General features: G+C 31.6%; 3 protein-coding genes across 3 annotated transcripts; all 3 read left to right on the plus strand.

Moving 5' to 3' along the window:
* Nucleotides 1–983: 983 nt before the first annotated feature.
* Nucleotides 984–2612, plus strand: LOC102674748 (ejaculatory bulb-specific protein 3-like). Its single transcript, XM_006617263.2, has 3 exons — nucleotides 984–1144; nucleotides 1492–1695; nucleotides 2239–2612. Exons 2-3 carry the CDS (start codon nucleotides 1497–1499, stop codon nucleotides 2433–2435), a joined length of 396 nt encoding a protein of 131 aa, XP_006617326.1. The 5' UTR covers nucleotides 984–1144; nucleotides 1492–1496; the 3' UTR covers nucleotides 2436–2612.
* A 968-nt stretch (nucleotides 2613–3580) lies between these two features.
* Nucleotides 3581–9174, plus strand: LOC102680525 (protein sneaky-like). Its single transcript, XM_006617307.2, has 6 exons — nucleotides 3581–4173; nucleotides 5635–5850; nucleotides 6293–6594; nucleotides 6754–6941; nucleotides 7703–8229; nucleotides 8522–9174. Exons 1-6 carry the CDS (start codon nucleotides 3892–3894, stop codon nucleotides 9167–9169), a joined length of 2163 nt encoding a protein of 720 aa, XP_006617370.1. The 5' UTR covers nucleotides 3581–3891; the 3' UTR covers nucleotides 9170–9174.
* A 1318-nt stretch (nucleotides 9175–10492) lies between these two features.
* Nucleotides 10493–12409, plus strand: LOC102674615 (ejaculatory bulb-specific protein 3-like). The gene is made up of 2 exons (XM_031511261.1): nucleotides 10493–10919; nucleotides 11929–12409. Exons 1-2 carry the CDS (start codon nucleotides 10727–10729, stop codon nucleotides 12120–12122), a joined length of 387 nt encoding a protein of 128 aa, XP_031367121.1. The 5' UTR covers nucleotides 10493–10726; the 3' UTR covers nucleotides 12123–12409.
* The last annotated feature ends 7514 nt before the right edge of the window (nucleotides 12410–19923 follow it).

The following is a 19923-nucleotide window of genomic DNA, read 5'->3' on the forward strand; positions in this document are numbered from 1 at the left end:
CAAGTTTTTATGAATACTTTTTATTTGCGGTTATTATACCGTGAATAAAATATAAATTGAAAAAATATATGCAATAAAAATATCACAATGTGAATTAATTTTAAAATTATAATTTTTTAAACATATTTAAATTTATCTAATTGAATTTGTGTTACACTAGATATTACGTAATTAATGATCATTTTCATAATGTAATCTTACTCAGTAATATATATAAGAAAAAATATAAAATTTCTTAACTTTTTTCTTCATTCTTGTTAAAGATTTAATTAACTAAAAAACTGAACGCAATATCGAAATCAAATTAATATATTATTCGAATATTTTGTTTCTCAATGTGACGGAAGAAAATAGAAATAAAAAGACTTTTAATGTTTTTCTTACGTTCTCTTACATTCTTTCGTTATGTTAAGTATACACTTTTAATTATTATGATCTTCCAACAATCGTCATAAAAAAAAATGGTAGAATATATAAGTTTAAAATTAAATATTAAATATGTTAAAAAAAGAATAAATTATTATAAATTATTAATAGATTGCAGAAAACAAATAAATCGTATTCTTAATAATATAATAAAATTTTCTTATATCTTATTATTTAAGAAAAGTTTTTATAACTATGATTAATTAATACCTCATATTTAAATAAAAATAAAAAAAAAAGTAAAAAAATTCATATATTCATATTCATATTCTATTCTATATTTCCCATTTGGTCTTTTTATTTGTTCAAATTTTTGATATTAAGCTCAAGAATAAAAAACAAAATATTATTATTTCACGCTATTTCCTCTTCTTTAATTATTCAATTTCCTATAAGAAAAAAAAAAATACTAATATATTTTTCGCATGAATGGAAACTAGAAGTAAATACGGATACATTGTCACATTGATTAATCAAGTACGATAAAAATTCATTAAAATGCGTAATAATAAAAAATCAAATATTTCCAGAAGTTCGAATAAAACGAAGGTAAAAGTACAGTATGAGTATTCCAGGTAGAGTTCGGTCGTCATTGTTCCCACCTTCGACCATTATGGACCTCCACGATTAATCCTACCACCAGTAAGCGGACATATATAAGTGCCATGAGCCAGAGGACTTTTACAATCGTACAACTAATAGCAGCTAACACGTCCAGGTGAGTGTTTCGCGCGTCTACAAAGTATGAATTACTTCATAAATTCTTTAATTATCTTTGAATATCGATCAATTTATACAGCAAATGTAAGGATTCATCATTTAATATTTGATTATCGTAACGAATCGGTGTCTAATGACGTTATAAATTTATTTTAATCTTGTATTAGATTTTTCAAAATTAATTTTAAAATATAAATTTTGTTTAATCTCGAAATTATTATGTTTTTTTATATTAAATTTTCAAATGGTGTTTCAGGAAAAAATAATTTTTATTTTTTAATGTTTGGATGCCTTGATTTGGATTTATAAAAGTGTTTTTAATTGTAACTCTTAATTTCTTAATAGCAATCATGAAGGTCTCAATAGTTTGTTTGGTCCTTATGGCGGCCATTGTCCTCGTGGCTGCTCGTCCAGACGAACCTGTATATACAACTAAATTTGACAATATTAATGTGGACGAAATTCTGCATAGTGATCGTTTGTTGAACAATTACTTCAAGTGTTTGATGGATGAAGGAAGATGCACAGCAGAAGGAAATGAACTCAAACGTACGTATAACAAAATATTATTTATTTATAAAGAAAAACAAAAAACAAAAGAAAGAAAGAAAAAAATCAAATTATATTTAACAAACTATAAGAAGTATGATAAATTTTGAAATTTCTTAGAAATTTATATTATTTTTTTAACTTTTTTAATTTATAATTTTATTTGATTTTTATTATTTATTTGAGTTTTATTATTTAATGGATATTATTTGATTGATTCGAATTTTTTAATGTTTATATGTTTCCTAATATTTCAAATAATTATCGATTATTGCAAATAAATCATTTTGGTATTAGCTTGACGATGTAATAATAAATAATATAATATACAATGATAAATTGAATAAAATTTAGAAAAAAGATGTCAATTTTTAAGTCATACATAATATAAAATTATACAGAGTTAAAACATAACAGAGTTTTTTATATAAAAACATAGTAGAATATAATATAGCTTATTAATTTATTAATGTGTTAATCTCACATATATCGTATATTTCATTTTGATATTATTTTTCTCTAATTAATAATTCCATTTTTTAGGAGTCTTGCCTGACGCTCTGGCCACCGATTGCAAAAAATGCTCTGAGAAGCAACGAGACGTGATCAAGAAAGTGATCAAGTTCTTGGTCGAGAATAAGCCAGAATTGTGGGATGCCCTTGCCAACAAATACGACCCAGACAAGAAGTATAGAGTCAAATTCGAGGAAGAAGCGAAGAAGCTCGGCATTAATGTTTAATTCAATAAATTGAGAATCATCATTGAAGATTCATTTATAAAAATTATTCAAAATCTTGATTAATATATGTAGACGATATAATAAGCAGTTGTAGTAAATATGAAAGAAGCGGAAAACAATCTCGACGTGACAATTAGTGTAAGTTTATAACAGGAATAAAATCGTCTTTTGTGAATTTATGAAAATGTTTGTTTTTGAAAAAAAAAAAAAAAAAATTTCGACGAGGGGATCAGTTGACCAGACGTGATAAAATTTTAAATTCGTTTTCCTGTTTTCAATTTCATGCACGAAAAAAAAAAAAGCATTATTTCGTATTCATCGTGTGATATATGGTCATCCATCGTATCATTTTAAAACCGGTAAGAAATATCGAACGACGACTGATTATATAATTTTGAAAGCGATCTTTGTAATTTTAATAATTCAATTTCGACATGAAGTCCTCTATTTTCCTCGTGTCTAATGTTTACTGACAGAAGAAGTCTCATTATAAAGTATTTACAAAGTTATCATAGCATTAGAATGCATAAGTAATTTAATTTTTTAGCTGTGATTTTTTTCAAATGATCAGATAATTTTTTATTAAAATATTTTTTATAAATATTTCATATAATTAAATGATTGAAATTTTAATTTACATATAGATGATATTTAGAATAAAGTTAAGATTAAATTATATTTTACAGTAATATTAACTGATCATCGATGAAATCATGAATTTAAAAATATTCTTAAAAATAATAATATCTTGCAATTTAAGTGCAGAGAGAAATCTTCATTTTTTGTATCTCATTTTCAATATTCATATTTTTTTCTATCTATCTTTTATTTTCTACAAAAACTTTCCCTTATAAATCGTTAATCGTATTATGCAATACTATATTTGAATAGTATACACGAATATCGTGTATTTCCTTTTCAAAGTTTAAACTTTCTCCCGTAGCCAAAGCAAAGTTCAATATTTCATTATTCAGCGATAAATTTAATCTCCATAATTCTCAATTGCCATAATTAACCGCTATTGGAAATCAAGATGGAAATTGAAAATAGAAGAAGAATAATAGAAGATCGTTAATTCATTTGTCAAAAAAAAAAAAAAAAACAGCAATTTATTTTTGAAATGAGATTATCCAATAGAAAATTTCTTCCCTCCTACACTGCACTAAAAGTTACAAAATACGAATTTTTCTCCTCGATATATATATATATATATATTTGTCAAAAACAAATCCTGTTGAAATTCCTCGACTTTAGAGACAAGGTGTTTGACTCTGATAATTAACAAGAACTTTGGAGAAGGTGAAAGTAAAGTAAGGACTCGAAAATATATGTCAAGGATTTCTTCTCTAACCAATAAGGCGACTATATGTCGCGTCGCACATGAGTTGCACAAATTGATTACGCAGAATATTGGAAGTTGAACTTTTCCACGCAAAATAAAAAAAAAATACCAAGAATGGAGAATGTAACGATTATCGGTCTCCGAGTGGAGAAATTCAAGAAGAATTTTTTCAAGTATTACCAAGAGCATTTCCCAACTTTGTTTAACATTACTTTCGACCCGATAGGCACTCACAAGACGTCACGTGCCATAATCGGCTTCTTTCTTGGCTTTTTTATGGGTGTTCTTTTGTACGAACTCATTATCGTTGATTTACAATTCGACGCATATACCACCGTGTGTCTCGGTGGTATTCTGATTTTGATGTTATCGATTGGATGTGCTGTTTCGATTCAGGTGATTATTAACACGTTCAGTTTTCAATGAAAAATAATTTGATCAATGTTCTAACATAAAACTAAAAGATATTAAAATATTTAATTTAAGGAGAGGAAAATTTTAATTAAATTTTAAAGAATTGATTAAATTTTATTTTTATTTTCATTACAAACGCGAAATGAAAGCTCTAATGTGGAAATAAAATTTATAATTTTTGTTATTGAATTTAAATATTAATTTAGATATTTATTAAATATAATTTATTTATATTTATTTAGTAAAATTAAATATATAAAATGATTTATATAACAATTATTTTGTGCCTTAACTCTTTTCTTATTATTATTATTAGATAACAAAAAAAATATTTGGGGAAAAAGATAAATAGAAAAGATAAATGGAGAAAGTGCACACAAGGTATTATATTCTTGAGACAACTTTAGAAGATTCGAAACAAACTGATATGTAAAATTATCAGATAAGAATTTATTTCTTAAATTATAAACGATTTAATTTTGCATTAAAACAATAGCAAGATCATTTCGTGTATTATGTGTTTAAACATTTTAAATCAAATTAATTAGAAAATTCTTTATAAAAATTCTAATTGCAAAAATAACGCGTGAATGATAAATTTTTGATTCTTAACTTTTTTTTTAAATAATATCTATAGCAAACATTAATTTTGTTTTTCTAATAAATATTTTTTTTGTTAAATACATGATTAATTTATGTAACGCAAAATAACATTAAAATTAAAATAATGAATTCAATTCCATTTTTGAAATTAACAATCACAATTATTTTTCATAATTATTTTTCTCTTTTTTCTTTTTTTTTTTTTTTGCATAACAGATACAAATTTTTGTATAATTATAAAGAAAAATTCTGATCAAATTTTATCCATCTTTTATATGTTAATCTAATTGATAGAGTTTTGTCGCGAAAATATTTATTTCTTATGCAATTGTAATTAATATATATGATTCTATGAAACTGATATTATAAGTGTTGCAATAACGTGTTTTATAAGATATTCTAATGATTTGCTCGCTTATTTTATTATTAGCACACATTATAATGTGTTAAACGATAACAAACATTTAGCAATGTCGTTATATAAGTTGCAATAATTATATTATTCAGTTGAATCAATTACGATTAAATGTATCACATGTATTTTTAATTTGATTGATATATTATGATTGATATTTATATATACACAATATTTTTCCATCGACTATTTTATATATTATTCTATGCATATAATTTTATGCATGACAAATAAAAAGAAATTTATAATAAACAAAAGAAATAGAAATTGAAAATTTGTTTCAATTCATTTTTAATAATCTATTCAATCAAATTATAAATTTTATAAGAATATTGTTAAATATTTCTTGAATTATTGAAAATGTAATACAATAATTTATATAAAATAATATATGTACATAAGAAATATTATTTTTATTATAATAGGTGAGGTGTATTTCCATTTTAACGATTCCAACATTTTTTGGACGAGCTGGACGAAGCGTGTTACGAGCACTGATTTTTGGATACGTAATTGCTGGACCATTGTTTAATTTGTTATTTAACACTAAGGAAGTAATAAGAACATTTGGATGCACATCACAACTGACATACAATCTTACCAAGACAAGATTCGATTTAATGTTCAAACCATTTCAACAGGTACATTACATATACTTATATAACATGTTTACTCACATTCATAATTATTCTGAACACTTTGATTTAATAATATACATAATATACGATTTTTATGATTATTAGAAATAATAAGTAAATAACAACAAATTAATAATTAAAAATAATATTTATTATTATATTTTACAATATATAAAATTAATTAGTTAACTTAATTAATTTTATAATACGAATAAAAGTACACGTATATTGATAAAATATAATACATTATATTATAAAGTTTGAATAACATTGAATGTATATTTTTAATATCGATAATAATTAGTATATTTGATAAATAACACTTTATTAATATTAATAATATCTAGTGTAAAAAAATCAGATCATATATACATATGTATTTAATCTCATTGCTTCGTATATTTTTGTAATGAAATTTATTAATATTATTACCTTTGTTTAAAAGGCAATCCATGCTATGAAAGCGGATGCAAGCGAGATAAAAGACACCCTCTCCTCGATCAGGGATTTGATGAGTCCTGTTGTCGAAGAAATAGAAGGGGAAGAAGAAATGATACGGTTAAAAGAGGAGAACGATTATCTAGACGAGTTGCAAGGTGACTCAAAAAGAAGCAAAGAAATGGAGGAAAAGCACGAGAAGAAAGTTGAAAGTGCCAAATCAAAAGGTGAAGTGTACGAAGCTAAGTATAAGAAGAAGATTGAAGCTCGATGCGAAGAGCAACTTAGCCGAGGTGCACAAAGATGTAGGTGTGTTTAAAAATTACTATAATTATAAAATTGTCTAATTGTCATTTGTTATTACACTTGGCACGAAAAATTCTCTTCTATTATTTCCAACGATATATCTAAATTTATAAATATATAGTTAATTAGAATTTATATTTGTATAAAATTTATATTTTTTAGGGACATGTTTGGCACCGCTTATGACAAATGTTACGAGAAAGTGTCTGTATTTGTTGCTTGGCTCATATGTTGGCCAATGAAGCTGACTTTCGTTTGTAATCTGGTCCAAGCATTGGGTGGTTCTAGTATCTGTGATCCTGAGGGAAAAGTCGATAGTGGTATCGGCGAGGGATACGTCGCTTTAAAAAGTACGTATTTAAATCTTTTAACTTTCTTATTAATATCTCATAAAAATTAATCGAAAAATTGAATACATTCGTTAATTTTTTCTTTAAATATTTCAATATAATTAGATTATTTCGAAAATTAGCAAAATTTGAAGAAAAATTTGACCTTTTTTTTTATAAGATTAAAATTCTATTGAACAATGCATGTGCCAAGTTCAAAATTTGAAAATAACTAAATATGCAAAATAAATTGCTTTCTGATTTTTAAAAGTTGTTCACGATTCGTTCTGTTCATTTTTTAAAAAGATGCATACGTCATTTATTGTTTTTTTTTTTTTTCAAAAATTTTTCATCTTTTCTGACATTTCGATTCTTCAATCATTTCTCAGTATATCTGTAAGAGATATCTGAGAATAGATTGATAGATATTAGCATTAAAAAAGATTTATAAAAACCATAATGAATATTGAACGACGTGTGTCTGACAATGATTATAAATGATTATAAATGGATACGATTGAACCTCAGATTTAAATTCAACAATTAATCAATAGTTGTCAAAAAATTATGCACGCGGAACGAATCAAAATAAAAAATTGAGCTCAAATAAATTCAATTATTTGATCAAATAACGAATGATGAAGAAATTTTTTTTTTTTTTTTTGTTAAAAAAGATTCCTCTTCTTCCTTTAACACGTTGCACGTGTCAATTGCACTTGAACCACAGCTTGTGAATCTCGATTTCCTATGTTAAAGTTCAACGGGACGATCATTCTTCAAAGGTGCCCGAGACGAATTCAGCAGGAGCCTGAAAGATGCGAAACTCCAATACAAAGTGAAAATACCACCTGTGATTTTGGATCTTCAAGATACCGAGGACGCTGCCAAAGCTGTTGTACACGAATTCTCTGTACGAAGGAAACTTTTCAAGTCCGTGATGACCCTCATAAAGAGATGCTTGTCGTTTATATTCCTGAAGATCATTCTCGACGCTCTGAGTTACAATGACAAATATTTATCAGATATCGAATTCGACAACGTCTACGTGACGTCTTATTTCCGGAGAATAGACGCGAGAAGGAAAGTTCGTGGCAGTTTGACTTTGTTGCCGTTCAAGAAACTCGAGAAGAGGAAGTTCATCGACCCCTACCATCCGATACCGACCAAAATCGAAGGACTTCACTTGGTAGGTCAGCTGGTTAAACTTCTTCTTGAATTCATCATCGTCACCATTTTTGTAATCCTGGATTGGCTATTCTACGAAGTGTTGGATATAATCAGAAGGCACGCTTACATGGAATATACTCAGGTAAGATGATAATCTTAAGAAGTAATCTTCAATCAAATTAAATGCGAATTTATTACGCATCGAGGAGGATACTTTTGAAATTCATAATTAATTGAAAAACAAGTCAAATTGAAGTTTCCATATAACTCAATGAATAAACTTCGTCCAACATATTCCAAGTATCAAATGATCTTCGATCTCTCTTCCTTTAATTCAAATATGAAATATCTTGAAATAAAAAATTCTTATCCACACCTGTGAATTAGAAACATAACATAACCCCTCTAACGTGCCTTTATTTCTTTTCTTTCAGAGAGGCCACCACGATCTGAGCCTGGAAATCCGAGGTACCGGAGTGATCGCGTCGTTGATTAGAAGCGCGGTCCGCGGTTTCAACGTGAAGAAACGGGTGAAAACCGTAGTAACGAACAAGGCTTGCCTACCACGACCCACGAAACTTCCTGGCTACATAATATTCAAGATCTACGGTACCTTCTTCTTGGTCTTCCTTCTCATCTTCGGATCCATATACACGCAGAGGATGCGTCGCGGCATTTGCTCGTTCTTTTATCGAAGAAGGGAGAAGAGGCGGGTATTGTACCTCTACAACGAGACTCTACGGCGAAGGCTTATGCACGCCAAGTTCATGAAGGCCAAGGTGAGGAACATGGCCAGAACACGCCGTTTGGAGTACGAGATTGATTTCTGGTTGGCGCTCAGGCTCAAGTGGCCGAAACGTTTTGGATGGTTGAGATACTTCGAATGCGCAAGGGAGAGGTGTTTGATTTGCGAGGATCCGGAGCCCAGGAAGGGGCCAAGGTATCGGCCCTGCCCCAATCCGAGTTGTCCATTCTTGTATTGCGAGGAATGTTGGAGGGATGTAGGGAGGATTTGCTACGCTTGCGCAGAGCTCTCTGACACGGAGACGGAAGAATATGACACTCAACGCAGTGATTTCTAGATTTACGAGGATTTTGATCGATTATAAAAGAGGATATTAGTTTATATAGGACGATATTAATTAATTGTTATTCACATTTGAAGTACATCTTCAATATTCAAGGATATAATATATGTGTATTGTTCAGTATATTAATTTAAGTTTCTTGAAAAAAATGATAGAGATAAAGGAAAGAAGTTGGAGATGAAATATGTTAATAATTCATATGTTAATACTTTTTTTAATTGAATGTCAGTTATATATTAATCGTTGAGTACAATTCCGAAAAGTGGAAAATGAAAACAGAAAAGAAGCGAATAAAAATGATTCCTGAGGATAAGAAATATTTTTAAAAGAAATTATATTCCGAGAAATATGAAAAATGAAAAAGATGCCCTGATGTTTAATATTGAATACAAATTTTTATAAAAAAAAAAAGAAAGTTAGAATAAATTCGATTTATAATTAAATAAATGAAATTTGAGTACAAAGGAAAACTTAATAATTCAATAAATTTATACAAATCTCGATTATCAATAATACGTATTACGTTAAAAATACGTTTATCGTAGCACCAATTTTTTTTTTTTTCTCAAGGCTCTAACGATACTAATCACGAATCTATTCACTGGTTATTTTTAGATAAATTACTATATCATTGGAGATAGTAAGGTCATCTCTACGCATAAATCTCGCGTAGCAACATCGACAAGAAATCTCAGATACCATGAAGAAGAAACGAGAATTTAAAACGTACATTTTACCATATTGAATTTACGCGGGATCCTGGGATGGAATACAAAATGTCTCGAAGTAGAATCATTTCTACTTTAGCAATACAATGGTTTGTCGATTCCTGGGAGTTATGCGCCTCTTTATTAAATTTCCATGAAATCAACATTGCATCAAGATAACGTTAGCTCAAGTATAACGAGTCCCAGAACAATTTACATCCATTTCACGTAATTCAAGGAAATGGATGTTGCGATTATACGATGAATCCCCTCGAATACACGAGGACATGAGATTTCGCAAATTGGTTAAATTCTGTTCACATATGTACGATAAAAATAATGCCCCTTGGAAGGAGGATATTGAATTTAATCATTGTTTCACCATATCGATACTCTATTACTCTATCACTCTCTTTTTACCTCTTCTATTATCTTCTCTTCATAATTTTAATAATTTTTAATAATTTAAGGCTCTACGAAGAGAGATTTGCAATTTTCGAACCTTATTATTTCATCTAATATTACAATTTTAATATTCTGATATTATAAAATATTAAAATATAATAAAATGGATTTATTCATAATCCATTCCAAGTTCAAATAAACTCATATTCAATGAATCGCTTGATTCATCAAAACTCGGCGTTCAAGAGGAAATGACCCTTTCGTGCGCATTTTTCCTAACGAATTACGTAGTAGATACAATTTCCTTTGGTATGATAAGTAATTCGTGCAACTAACGAGCCATGCAACGAAATATATATATATATATAAGATCTCCACGCTAACGAGCTCAACGTTCAGTAATCGAAAAAGTCAACAACGGTGAATCTCTCTCCCCAAGATGAAGACTATACTGATTGCTCTCGTGGCTGTTTGCTTCCTGCTCGGTGAAGTATTCTCAGAAGACAAATACACGACGAAGTACGACAACGTCGACATCGATGTTGTCCTCAACACCGAGAGACTTTTGAACGGGTACGTGAACTGTTTGCTGGATCAAGGCCCGTGCACCCCCGACGCTGCTGAACTTAAGAGTAAGCAAGAAATTTTGTATAAATTATATCATAGCTATATATAATTATATAATAAATTAATAACTTCGGCAGACAAATCTTAAATCCTCTAAAAAATTAATCTTCTTAATAAGCAATTAATTTAATCAAATTATTATATCGTTATTTTTTACAGACATTACATACAAAAATGAAAATTAGTATCTAAGACAAAATGGTGCTATTCATTCTAAAAAAAAAAAAAGCTTGGAGGTAAAATAATATTTCTTTTATTCTTCCCCCTTCGAATATTTTGACAACCGTGTCTAATAATATTAATTACGATCGTAATTTTGTTAAAACCGCAAAAAAGAAGGGAAGGAGTAAAGATGGGGAATAAAAGGGGTTACGGTTCACTACGGTTCGAGGAAAGAGAAAAACCGCAGCAGTGTCGTTTCAGAGCATCATCGCGAAAGTCGTTACAACGTACCTACGCTCGGATGTAATGTTGAACGAGTCAATTACGATACGTTCGCATATGCTCGTATGCATATTCTACTGATGTTCAGAACGCCGTCGTTTCACGGTCGACCGCAATTTTATGAGCGTAGTTACTATTCCCGAGAAGCAAGGCCGCCACATTAAATCGGTGTTCTTTCCTAGCCGGAAAAAATTATCCTCGCGTGTTACAATTATTCGTGCATAGAATTTATCGCTCCGCTTGATTCTTTGCCACGAAGATTTTCGACTCGAAGGAAGCGATCTACTTGAAAAAGGGATGCTAAATTGGAGGATGATACATTCGATTTTCATATTTTTTTTTTTTTTTTCTCGAAGAAAATTTTCTCGATCGCCTCCAACGCAAAATCTTATTGTTTTTATTTTATTTCTAGCCACAAAATTTTCCTGATTTTTGTGTACTATGGAATAGAAAAAATAGAAGAGAAAAGTTGTTGTACAAAAGATATCAGTTTATTTATTAAATTATATTTGATATTATAATTGAAGTTTATTTTATTAACGTGTAAATAATTTCTGATTAAAATTACAGAAAATCTGCCCGATGCTTTGGAGAACGAGTGTTCACCTTGCAGTGAAAAACAGAAAGAAATTGCCGATAAAGTTGTGCAATTCTTGATCGATAATAAACCAGAAATATGGGTTCTTCTCGAAGCAAAATATGATCCAACAGGAGCTTATAGGCAACATTATCTTCAGAATCGGGTTAAAGAAGAAAGTGATTAAATTAACCTCGCAATTCAATGGTATTTCCTTTTAATTTTTACTAATAATTAGATTGTTGCATAATGAAATAATCAATTTTATCAATCTGTAAGTCTGTTCAAAAATAAATGACTAAATTTAAAGCTTATAGCTAGGTGAATACAATTTTCAATATAATTTTATTAATATATTGTAACATAATTATATTCCAAATTCAAATAACAATATAGATTTGGAATTTATAAATATGTAAAAAATTATTGATAACATTAAAAGGATTTTCCAAGGAAAAGATTGCATTAAAGGAACAAACAATCTTTCATTGACAAATATAATATTATTTTATTCAAGAAATTATTAATTAAAGTAACTTTCAAAAATTTTAAAGATTTATTTATTAGTCACAGTTAAGCGAAAAACTGTTCTCTCGCAAAATTTCGAATTCATACTAATTTGCATACGATTAGCAAATACAATGTATTACAAGTCAGAAACAGCAATTAATTCGGAACTGATTAAACAAAGTGATTAATGAATCCCCAACTAATTTATCAACTTCGAATAGAAAGACAGGATCCAATTTCAAGTAAAAATGGAATCAACTATAATAATAATGAGTTGAAGAGTCCAAGGAAGAAACGAATGCTTGAATTTTTCATTACTCTTTGAAATTCATCTATATTCATCATACGATCTTTGACACGATGAATAACAGTCTTTTTTCTTGCGTGAAAGAAACAACCAAGTTGTAACTCGATTGAGATCCTTGACAAGAGATTTTATCCAAGAAATTGCAATTGCATTGTGTTCCTTATCACGTTATGTACACAGCTTTGTATTACTCAAATTGATTAATAATAGGTAGAGCATGACCAAGCTATAATTTGCGATCAATCGCACGCCTGTTACGATAATGAAAACGATCGATTCAATTGCCTACGTGATTTTTCCTGTCTCGTTACTTTATCGATCACTGGACCGTGAAAAGAAGAAAAATCTATCTTTGTTCAAGTTGAGCCTTTACGCATTATGTAATTTCCATGCTCGATTTCTACGCGAACGATGGATGGAAAATTTTTAAAAATCATTCTCACGAGAAAGATTATTTTTAGATTTTTTTTTGAAAGATAAAACATCAAGAAGTATTTAAGATAAATTTCATCGTTTTGCACTCGTATATCAAATAATGTAAAAACATCCCGTTCTTATTTATTTGAAAAAATTTATATACAATATACTATACGTATTATTCAAAACAATACACTTGTATATCTTATATTCTTTTTCAGACATCGATACATTTTATTTTTAACGTTCAGTTTTCTCGAAAACTTGTCAAACAAAAGGAAGACTATTAAAATTTTACGTAATTCTTTTAATTAAGAGAAAAAAACTTTTAAGTCAAAAAAAAAAGAAAGAAGAATTATCTTATCCAATTCTCTTCCTCTCTCTTTTCCTCCCGTATCGAATCCGTAACAGCTTCCTGCTGCTACCGTTTATCCTATCACTCCCCCCCCCGCGTCTCTCGAAAAGAAAAGGCGAAAAGAAAAGGAGAACATTGTAGTATAATCTCGTGCTACATTTTGTGGTTTAAAGTTACCGAAAATATCCCGTATCCGGACATTCAAGGAGGCTGTAAAGCCTCCGTAACCACGTGGGTGGTCAAATCCCTAGGACTCACAATCCTTTGCTGCTTTCTTAGAAGTCCAAGATCTCCAAAGGGAACAAAGGGAAAAGAAAAGGGAGAATAATAATAAAAAAAAAAAAAGAAGAAAGGAAAAAAAGAAAAAAGAAAGAAAAAGAAAGGAAAAAACAGAAGAGGAAGACAAGTGTGTAACGGACGCGTGACTAGAAACAAAGAGGTGAAAAAAAAGAAAAAAAAGAAAGAAAAGGAAGAAGAAAAAAGAGAGAGGGTACATACTGGAAATTGCGTTCACGACACACAGCCGATGGATCGCGTGTAGGTAAAAGTTAATGGCCTCGCGGTGGCTGTTGTCGAATAGACAAGAGAGCGCGTTTTCAGTGAAAGCGGCGACTTTTATGAACTCTTCGGGACACTTTATTGCCTTGGCTCCAGCTTTTTTAGATGCATGATACCTGAATTCCACATAGATAGACCCGTCATCCGTGAAACGTCTTTGAGGTAATAAAAAGGATTATGGGCTCCTCTGGAAAGCTGGCTTGGGAACCATCGTGAAACTATTAGGCCGATATAAATCATGTTTCGTGAACGTGTCTAAGCCGTGAGAGGGTTGAATTTCGTTGAACAAAAAGGGGGAAGTGAATCGAACTGTTCACGATTAAGCTGATTGTGAATCGAATATTTCATTTCGTGGATTCTAGACTTTAGGAGATGATGAAGATTAATGATTCAGAATTTAATAAATGGAATTGCTTTTGTACAGTTAGTGGTAGTAGATGAATTTGATTTTTGTGTCGATGATTGATTAGAAAATGTTTTATAAATTTAAAGAAAATAAAGTGTAATTTTTAAAAAATTGAAAATTGTATGAAAGATTGTACAAGTCGTTATAGCAGAAACTCGTCAAAAAAAGATGTCGAGAAATAGAAATGGTTTCGGTCTAAAGATCGTAAAAAGAAAAAAATGATTTTCGTGAGAGTTTCAAGAAGAGAATCATATATCATCGAAAGAATTGGAACAACAATTAATATTTCGAGCTATGACATGTTAACAAAAACTTGAATCGAGATATATAGCATATAGAAGAGGAAATCTTTAATATAAATTCGTATCATTCATTGAGAAAAATATTAATATTTGTAATATATTGGAATTCGTGGAAGAATAAAACAATCTTTTATCGAATTGATATCGATTGATCTAAATTAAAATAATAACGTGTTATAATTTCACATATACAAATATCTTGAAAATTTTAAATTTGAAAGGATTCGATTGCAAAGATAAAAGATAAAAGTAAAATTTGCCTTTTACACCGCCATTCCACTCTATTCTTCTCTTCATCTAATGCAAAAATTTAATAACGCTTCTAACTTAATAAATAAACCTTAAACCGATACATCAATTTTTGTTTCGGAATCGATTCTTCGAAAATGCCTCGCGAATGCATTAACATTTCCATAATGTGGAAAAAAATATTGATCTTGATAAAAACGATTTCATAAAAATCGTCGAGGTGTTTCTTAATCTGGATAATTATCTTCCTTTCCTTATCTCGTTCCACGATATATTATATTTCGCGTATACATGTGTACGTCCAATCTTATTTTCCGCCACTCTTTGCCCGTGTCTTCCGATATAAATCGTACTGGACGCTGTCACCGTATTCGATAGGCAAAAGACCGATGAACAAGCATCGTTACTCCGCTAAAGTAGCTTTTGACTGTCATTATCTCCTCTCAAGAGTCAATCTGACGCGGTATTATATCCAAGATGGGTCTGTGAGAAAGCGCACACGTGTCGGGTTGAAGACAGGTAGCCAGTTTCCCACACGTGGTTTTGATCGTCGTCCATAATTAATGCGCGTGACACGGTACAACCGGATATACAAAATCATTCGGTTTATCTGCCCGGGAATTGTAAAATATCACATTACTCTTCTACAACCATTTACGCTTGTGTATCTGTGTGCGACATCGCGTTACGCCTTGAATTTTAATTAATGACGGTAAATCAATACCGATTTTGTAATGGCTTTTTAAAAATATTCGTCGAATTAACAGTAATTTCATCAAATTTGCTTATCGCGAATGTTCAACTTTTATAGTTTATTCGATAATTTATTCAGCTTCCTCGTTTATTTCGTTGTAAATTTTGAGAAATAGAGTAGATTTATACAAATTTTTCTATACGATTTATTCGATTCAAAAATCTTTTCAAAAATTAAAATTAAACAGCATTTTATAACGAGAGCTTTATTATTGAATTTAAATGAATTATTCTTTTATAAATAAAAAAAAGGAAAATATAAAATATTATAAAACGCAATATATGCAAAAATAGAGATATACAAATTATCCAAAATTTAATTTCAAAAGAATTTTCACAAAGATCTTTCACGGTCTACTTATCATTGTGAAATCAGATCGTGTATTCACGAATATGTATTCACGATATATCCAAAGCTATCGTATAAACCTAAAGATCGTTCACTATCTTATACACCCCATTCTGGGATGTGATCAGCAACGTGACAAACGTTGTCGAAACAGGCGACGCGAAGAAATCCGCCCGGGTCGAATTCGATGAAACGGGTCGGCGACACGCGAACTTCATAAACCGGTACAAGCGTCACTTTACGACACCAATCTCGATCATATCATTTTCTTTTCGCGCATTAATCAAACCACGATCGAGATTAACATAGAAAATTAATCTAATCGCATCCTTTTTCCCCCATAATTTCAATCAAATTATGACAATCGTTAGGAAAAGATACGCGTCGTATCACCATTATCATTATTCACCGATTTTTCATATCCTCCAATCAAATTTCGATCGACATCTAATTAAAAAATCATAAAATTCCCTTTCCATCCCTTACAATTCGCGAGTTTCGCAAAGTGAACTCGAAAAGTGAGCGAATTTTAATTAATTTTAACTTCTTGAAACAAATTCATACTTCGTGAAACTTTTTCATATTTTCTTTTTTACGTAGGAATATAGAAATTATATTTGAATATAGAAAATATTGCTCCATTTGCTTATTTATTTCTTTTGCAGAGAAAGAGAGAGAGAAAAAATCTTGATACCTCAATTTTGATATCCAATTTCGACGATGTTTATAAAATTATGAATCGTTATATATCTCTATGTAATGGCGGCGTGGCACGTAACAAGTGTAGGGCCACCTTTACGCGTTCGGTCTCGCGAACTGTCGCGCGTATGCACGCGTTTCTCGCGATGGGCAACAGGCAAGGGTATCGTGGTTATTAAGGAAACAGACGAAGGAACGAAACGAAGGAACAGGCGCGTTGGGTGGTCCCGCCCCGCTGTTTATGGGGCACTGCATCTGCTGGCCCCGTATAACCCTCCAACGTCGACCTGTGTGGTCCCACCTTACGTCCGACTTTACATTCGATTCACTACTTGCTAATGGTAGTTGCATTAGCATTAGGTGGCCGGCTCTGTCTCGGTATTATGAGCCATACAGCATCCGCTGTTACGCGTTTTCAACCGCGATTATTGATCCTCGTTCGTTTCCCTTATTCGATTCGTTTGCTAATTGGAGGCGAGCAGGATGAGACGATCTTGGAGGAGATTGAAACGTTAAGATTAGTCGTTCAGATTATTATCCAGAGTTGGGATTATTTCTCGTAACACGAATGTTGCTTATCAGATTTGAGTTTTTTTTTTTTTTATCCTCGTTCAATTAGCTTGGATTGAATTCTATTTAAATAATATTGAAATTTTATCGGTATCCGTTATTAATTTTGAGTAAGTAATTAAAGTTCTTTGAACTTTTCTTTGATTTGAAATGATAGGTTTTAATTACATATTGAGCTAAGGTGAAGATGAATTAAAGGATAAGAAAGATAAGAATATGGATATATTGCGGAGTAAAAGTAAAGCAAACGTTATTGAGACGCGTGAATACAATTAATATATCATTTTTAACGTACAATAATAAATTTTAACGCTCACTGCTTCGAGTCAAGTTACTTGAATTTAAAAAGCTTGAGTTCAGAAGATATATTTGACCGATTGGAAGTCAAGATATTGAATTGCAGCCGTTTCATGTAACTTGGCTATTAATCCAAACGACTCTTTTCTTATGAATCATTTGAATCATCGAGATGAAAGTAACAGATAACGAAGGGATCAACGTAGGAACAGATTTCTGTAAATGATTGTGTAAACAATTGAAATAAGTTTGACGCAAAGATATATTCACCCGATAATTACATCTAAAAAAGAAAAAAACAATTTCACCCCTATCTCAAACGTACATTCCCAACCACCGCGCTCCGTCCAAAATTCCTGCAGAAAAAGAAAAGGAAAAAAGAAAATAAAAAAAAAAATAAAGGATATCGCCTACGATATACCAGTTCTTGAAGCGGTTCAGATGCACGTGATCGCCGCCTGCAGGGTGAAAAATACTTGTGCGCCCGAGCATGCCACGTACTCGATCGGTCTGGCCCGAGAAGGCATCGATCTCGCCATTGATCGATCGATCCGGAGGTCTTGGATAAGATGCTGTCGTCGTCCTGGTCTCGACCTGCTCGTCGTCCAGCACGGGGTGGACCACACGCGTTGTGTCGCCTCTCTGACCTCCCCTCTCTATCACTCCTTCGTATCCCTCTCCCCCTTCGATCCTTCCACTCCCTCTCCTTTCTCTCCTTTCTCTCCGGCTGGTTTTCAGCCCTCTCTGGCTGGTTCCCCGGAGAAGACCCACTCTCACTTCGATTCCTCCTCCTCGACTCTCTCGTTGCTCTCTTTCCTCCCTTTCGCTACCACGACCTATCGCCCGATCTTTTTTTTCTTTTTTTCTCTCTCTCTCTCTCGCGCACGCGTGTCGAAGAAGGAAAGTAAGAAGGGGTGAAAGAAAGGGGGAAGAGTGAATAAAATACTGGATATTATTGTTGGCCGTGTCGTATCTTTTCTTTTTTTTTTTCGACCTATGCAACTTTGTTCCTCTCTGAGTTACACGAGTTTCGACTTTGCCTGTCGGCCCTCCTCCTCCTCCCCCCTTCCAACGGTTTTGTTTCCACTTCTTCTCTTTGCTGTTCTCCTTGTCGAGGAGGCGCGTAAAAATGCCCTCGGCCCACGAATCTCGCTGGGGATGTTATTTATCACGAATCCATGTGTTTTTCTGCCCGTTCCTCCCGTCCATCTTCTTATTATGATCTCTCGAAGGAATCTTGATCTCGAGAATCTGTGGATAGTTGCGCGAGATCGAGCTCGGAAGTAGCAATCCTTTGACGCATTCCTCCGCGTCCCGCTTTTCGAGTGTTGTTAGGTGCTAATTGATTCTGCAAACTATTCACTCGAGCATCCGACTTCTTTTCGATTGGATCCGTGTGAATTTTTGATGGAATTGTTAGCGTTATTTTTCGCAGGGTATAGAATATTTTAAATACATCTAATAATCGCTGAGTAATGATCCTAATTACGATTGATTTATTTTCAATAACGAATTAGTATGCAAATTCTCAACGTGGAACTCTTAACGAAAGAACGATGAATATTATTTGGAAAAAAATTTCCAACTTCTTTTCACATAGAACTATAAATCTCTTATTTCAATCTCACTTACAAGAATTAAAAGTAACAATGAAAATTTAGAAAAAAATTAAAAAAACACTCCTCTATTCGACTTTAATACCACGAGAATGATTATCATTTAAAATTATATCTCCAAACTATTAAAAAAAAGAATCCCTAAAACGTTTTCCCCCTTCCTCCTATTCTAATCGATCTTAATTCCCCCGTAAACACTAAATCTACCCTCAAACGGGTCGCCTTGGCTATCCTCCGATAAACCGAGGATGAGGATCAGCTTCGAAACGCCGATCATTATTTCTCTCTCTCTCTCTCTCCCTCACTCCGTTCAGCCCCTCCCCTCGGATACTCCGCGTACTATTTATTACAGCGTAACAATATCTTTCATTACCTTTACCTATAATAACACCCATTCATCGTGCTCGAGCCGATCTCCTTTCCCTTCAAACCGTTTCCCGTTTCCCGAGAATGGAATCCTCGGTCGCGATCGAATATCATACCCATACACACATAGAGAGAGATACGGAGGCAAGTGAAGATGGGGGCGGGAAGGAGGGGGAGCAGGAGGGAGGAGGAGGAGGACAGGAGACAACAACGGTTGCTCCTGGGCGAAGGAGG

Source organism: Apis dorsata, unplaced genomic scaffold (genome assembly GCF_000469605.1).
Source record: "Apis dorsata unplaced genomic scaffold, Apis dorsata 1.3 scaffold_295, whole genome shotgun sequence".
NCBI lineage: Eukaryota > Metazoa > Arthropoda > Insecta > Hymenoptera > Apidae > Apis > Apis dorsata.

Excerpts from the sequence above, each read along its gene's own strand:
- LOC102674748 (XM_006617263.2), top strand. The coding sequence starts at position 1,497 with ATGAAGGTCTCAATAGTTTGTTTGGTCCTTATGGCGGCCATTGTCCTC. Across the intron at positions 1,696-2,238 it reads AGAAGGAAATGAACTCAAAC|GAGTCTTGCCTGACGCTCTG; the intron begins GTACGTATAACA and ends TCCATTTTTTAG.
- LOC102680525 (XM_006617307.2), top strand. The coding sequence starts at position 3,892 with ATGGAGAATGTAACGATTATCGGTCTCCGAGTGGAGAAATTCAAGAAG. Across the intron at positions 6,595-6,753 it reads CGAGGTGCACAAAGATGTAG|GGACATGTTTGGCACCGCTT; the intron begins GTGTGTTTAAAA and ends TATATTTTTTAG. Across the intron at positions 8,230-8,521 it reads CTTACATGGAATATACTCAG|AGAGGCCACCACGATCTGAG; the intron begins GTAAGATGATAA and ends CTTTTCTTTCAG.
- LOC102674615 (XM_031511261.1), top strand. The coding sequence starts at position 10,727 with ATGAAGACTATACTGATTGCTCTCGTGGCTGTTTGCTTCCTGCTCGGT. Across the intron at positions 10,920-11,928 it reads CGACGCTGCTGAACTTAAGA|AAAATCTGCCCGATGCTTTG; the intron begins GTAAGCAAGAAA and ends TTAAAATTACAG.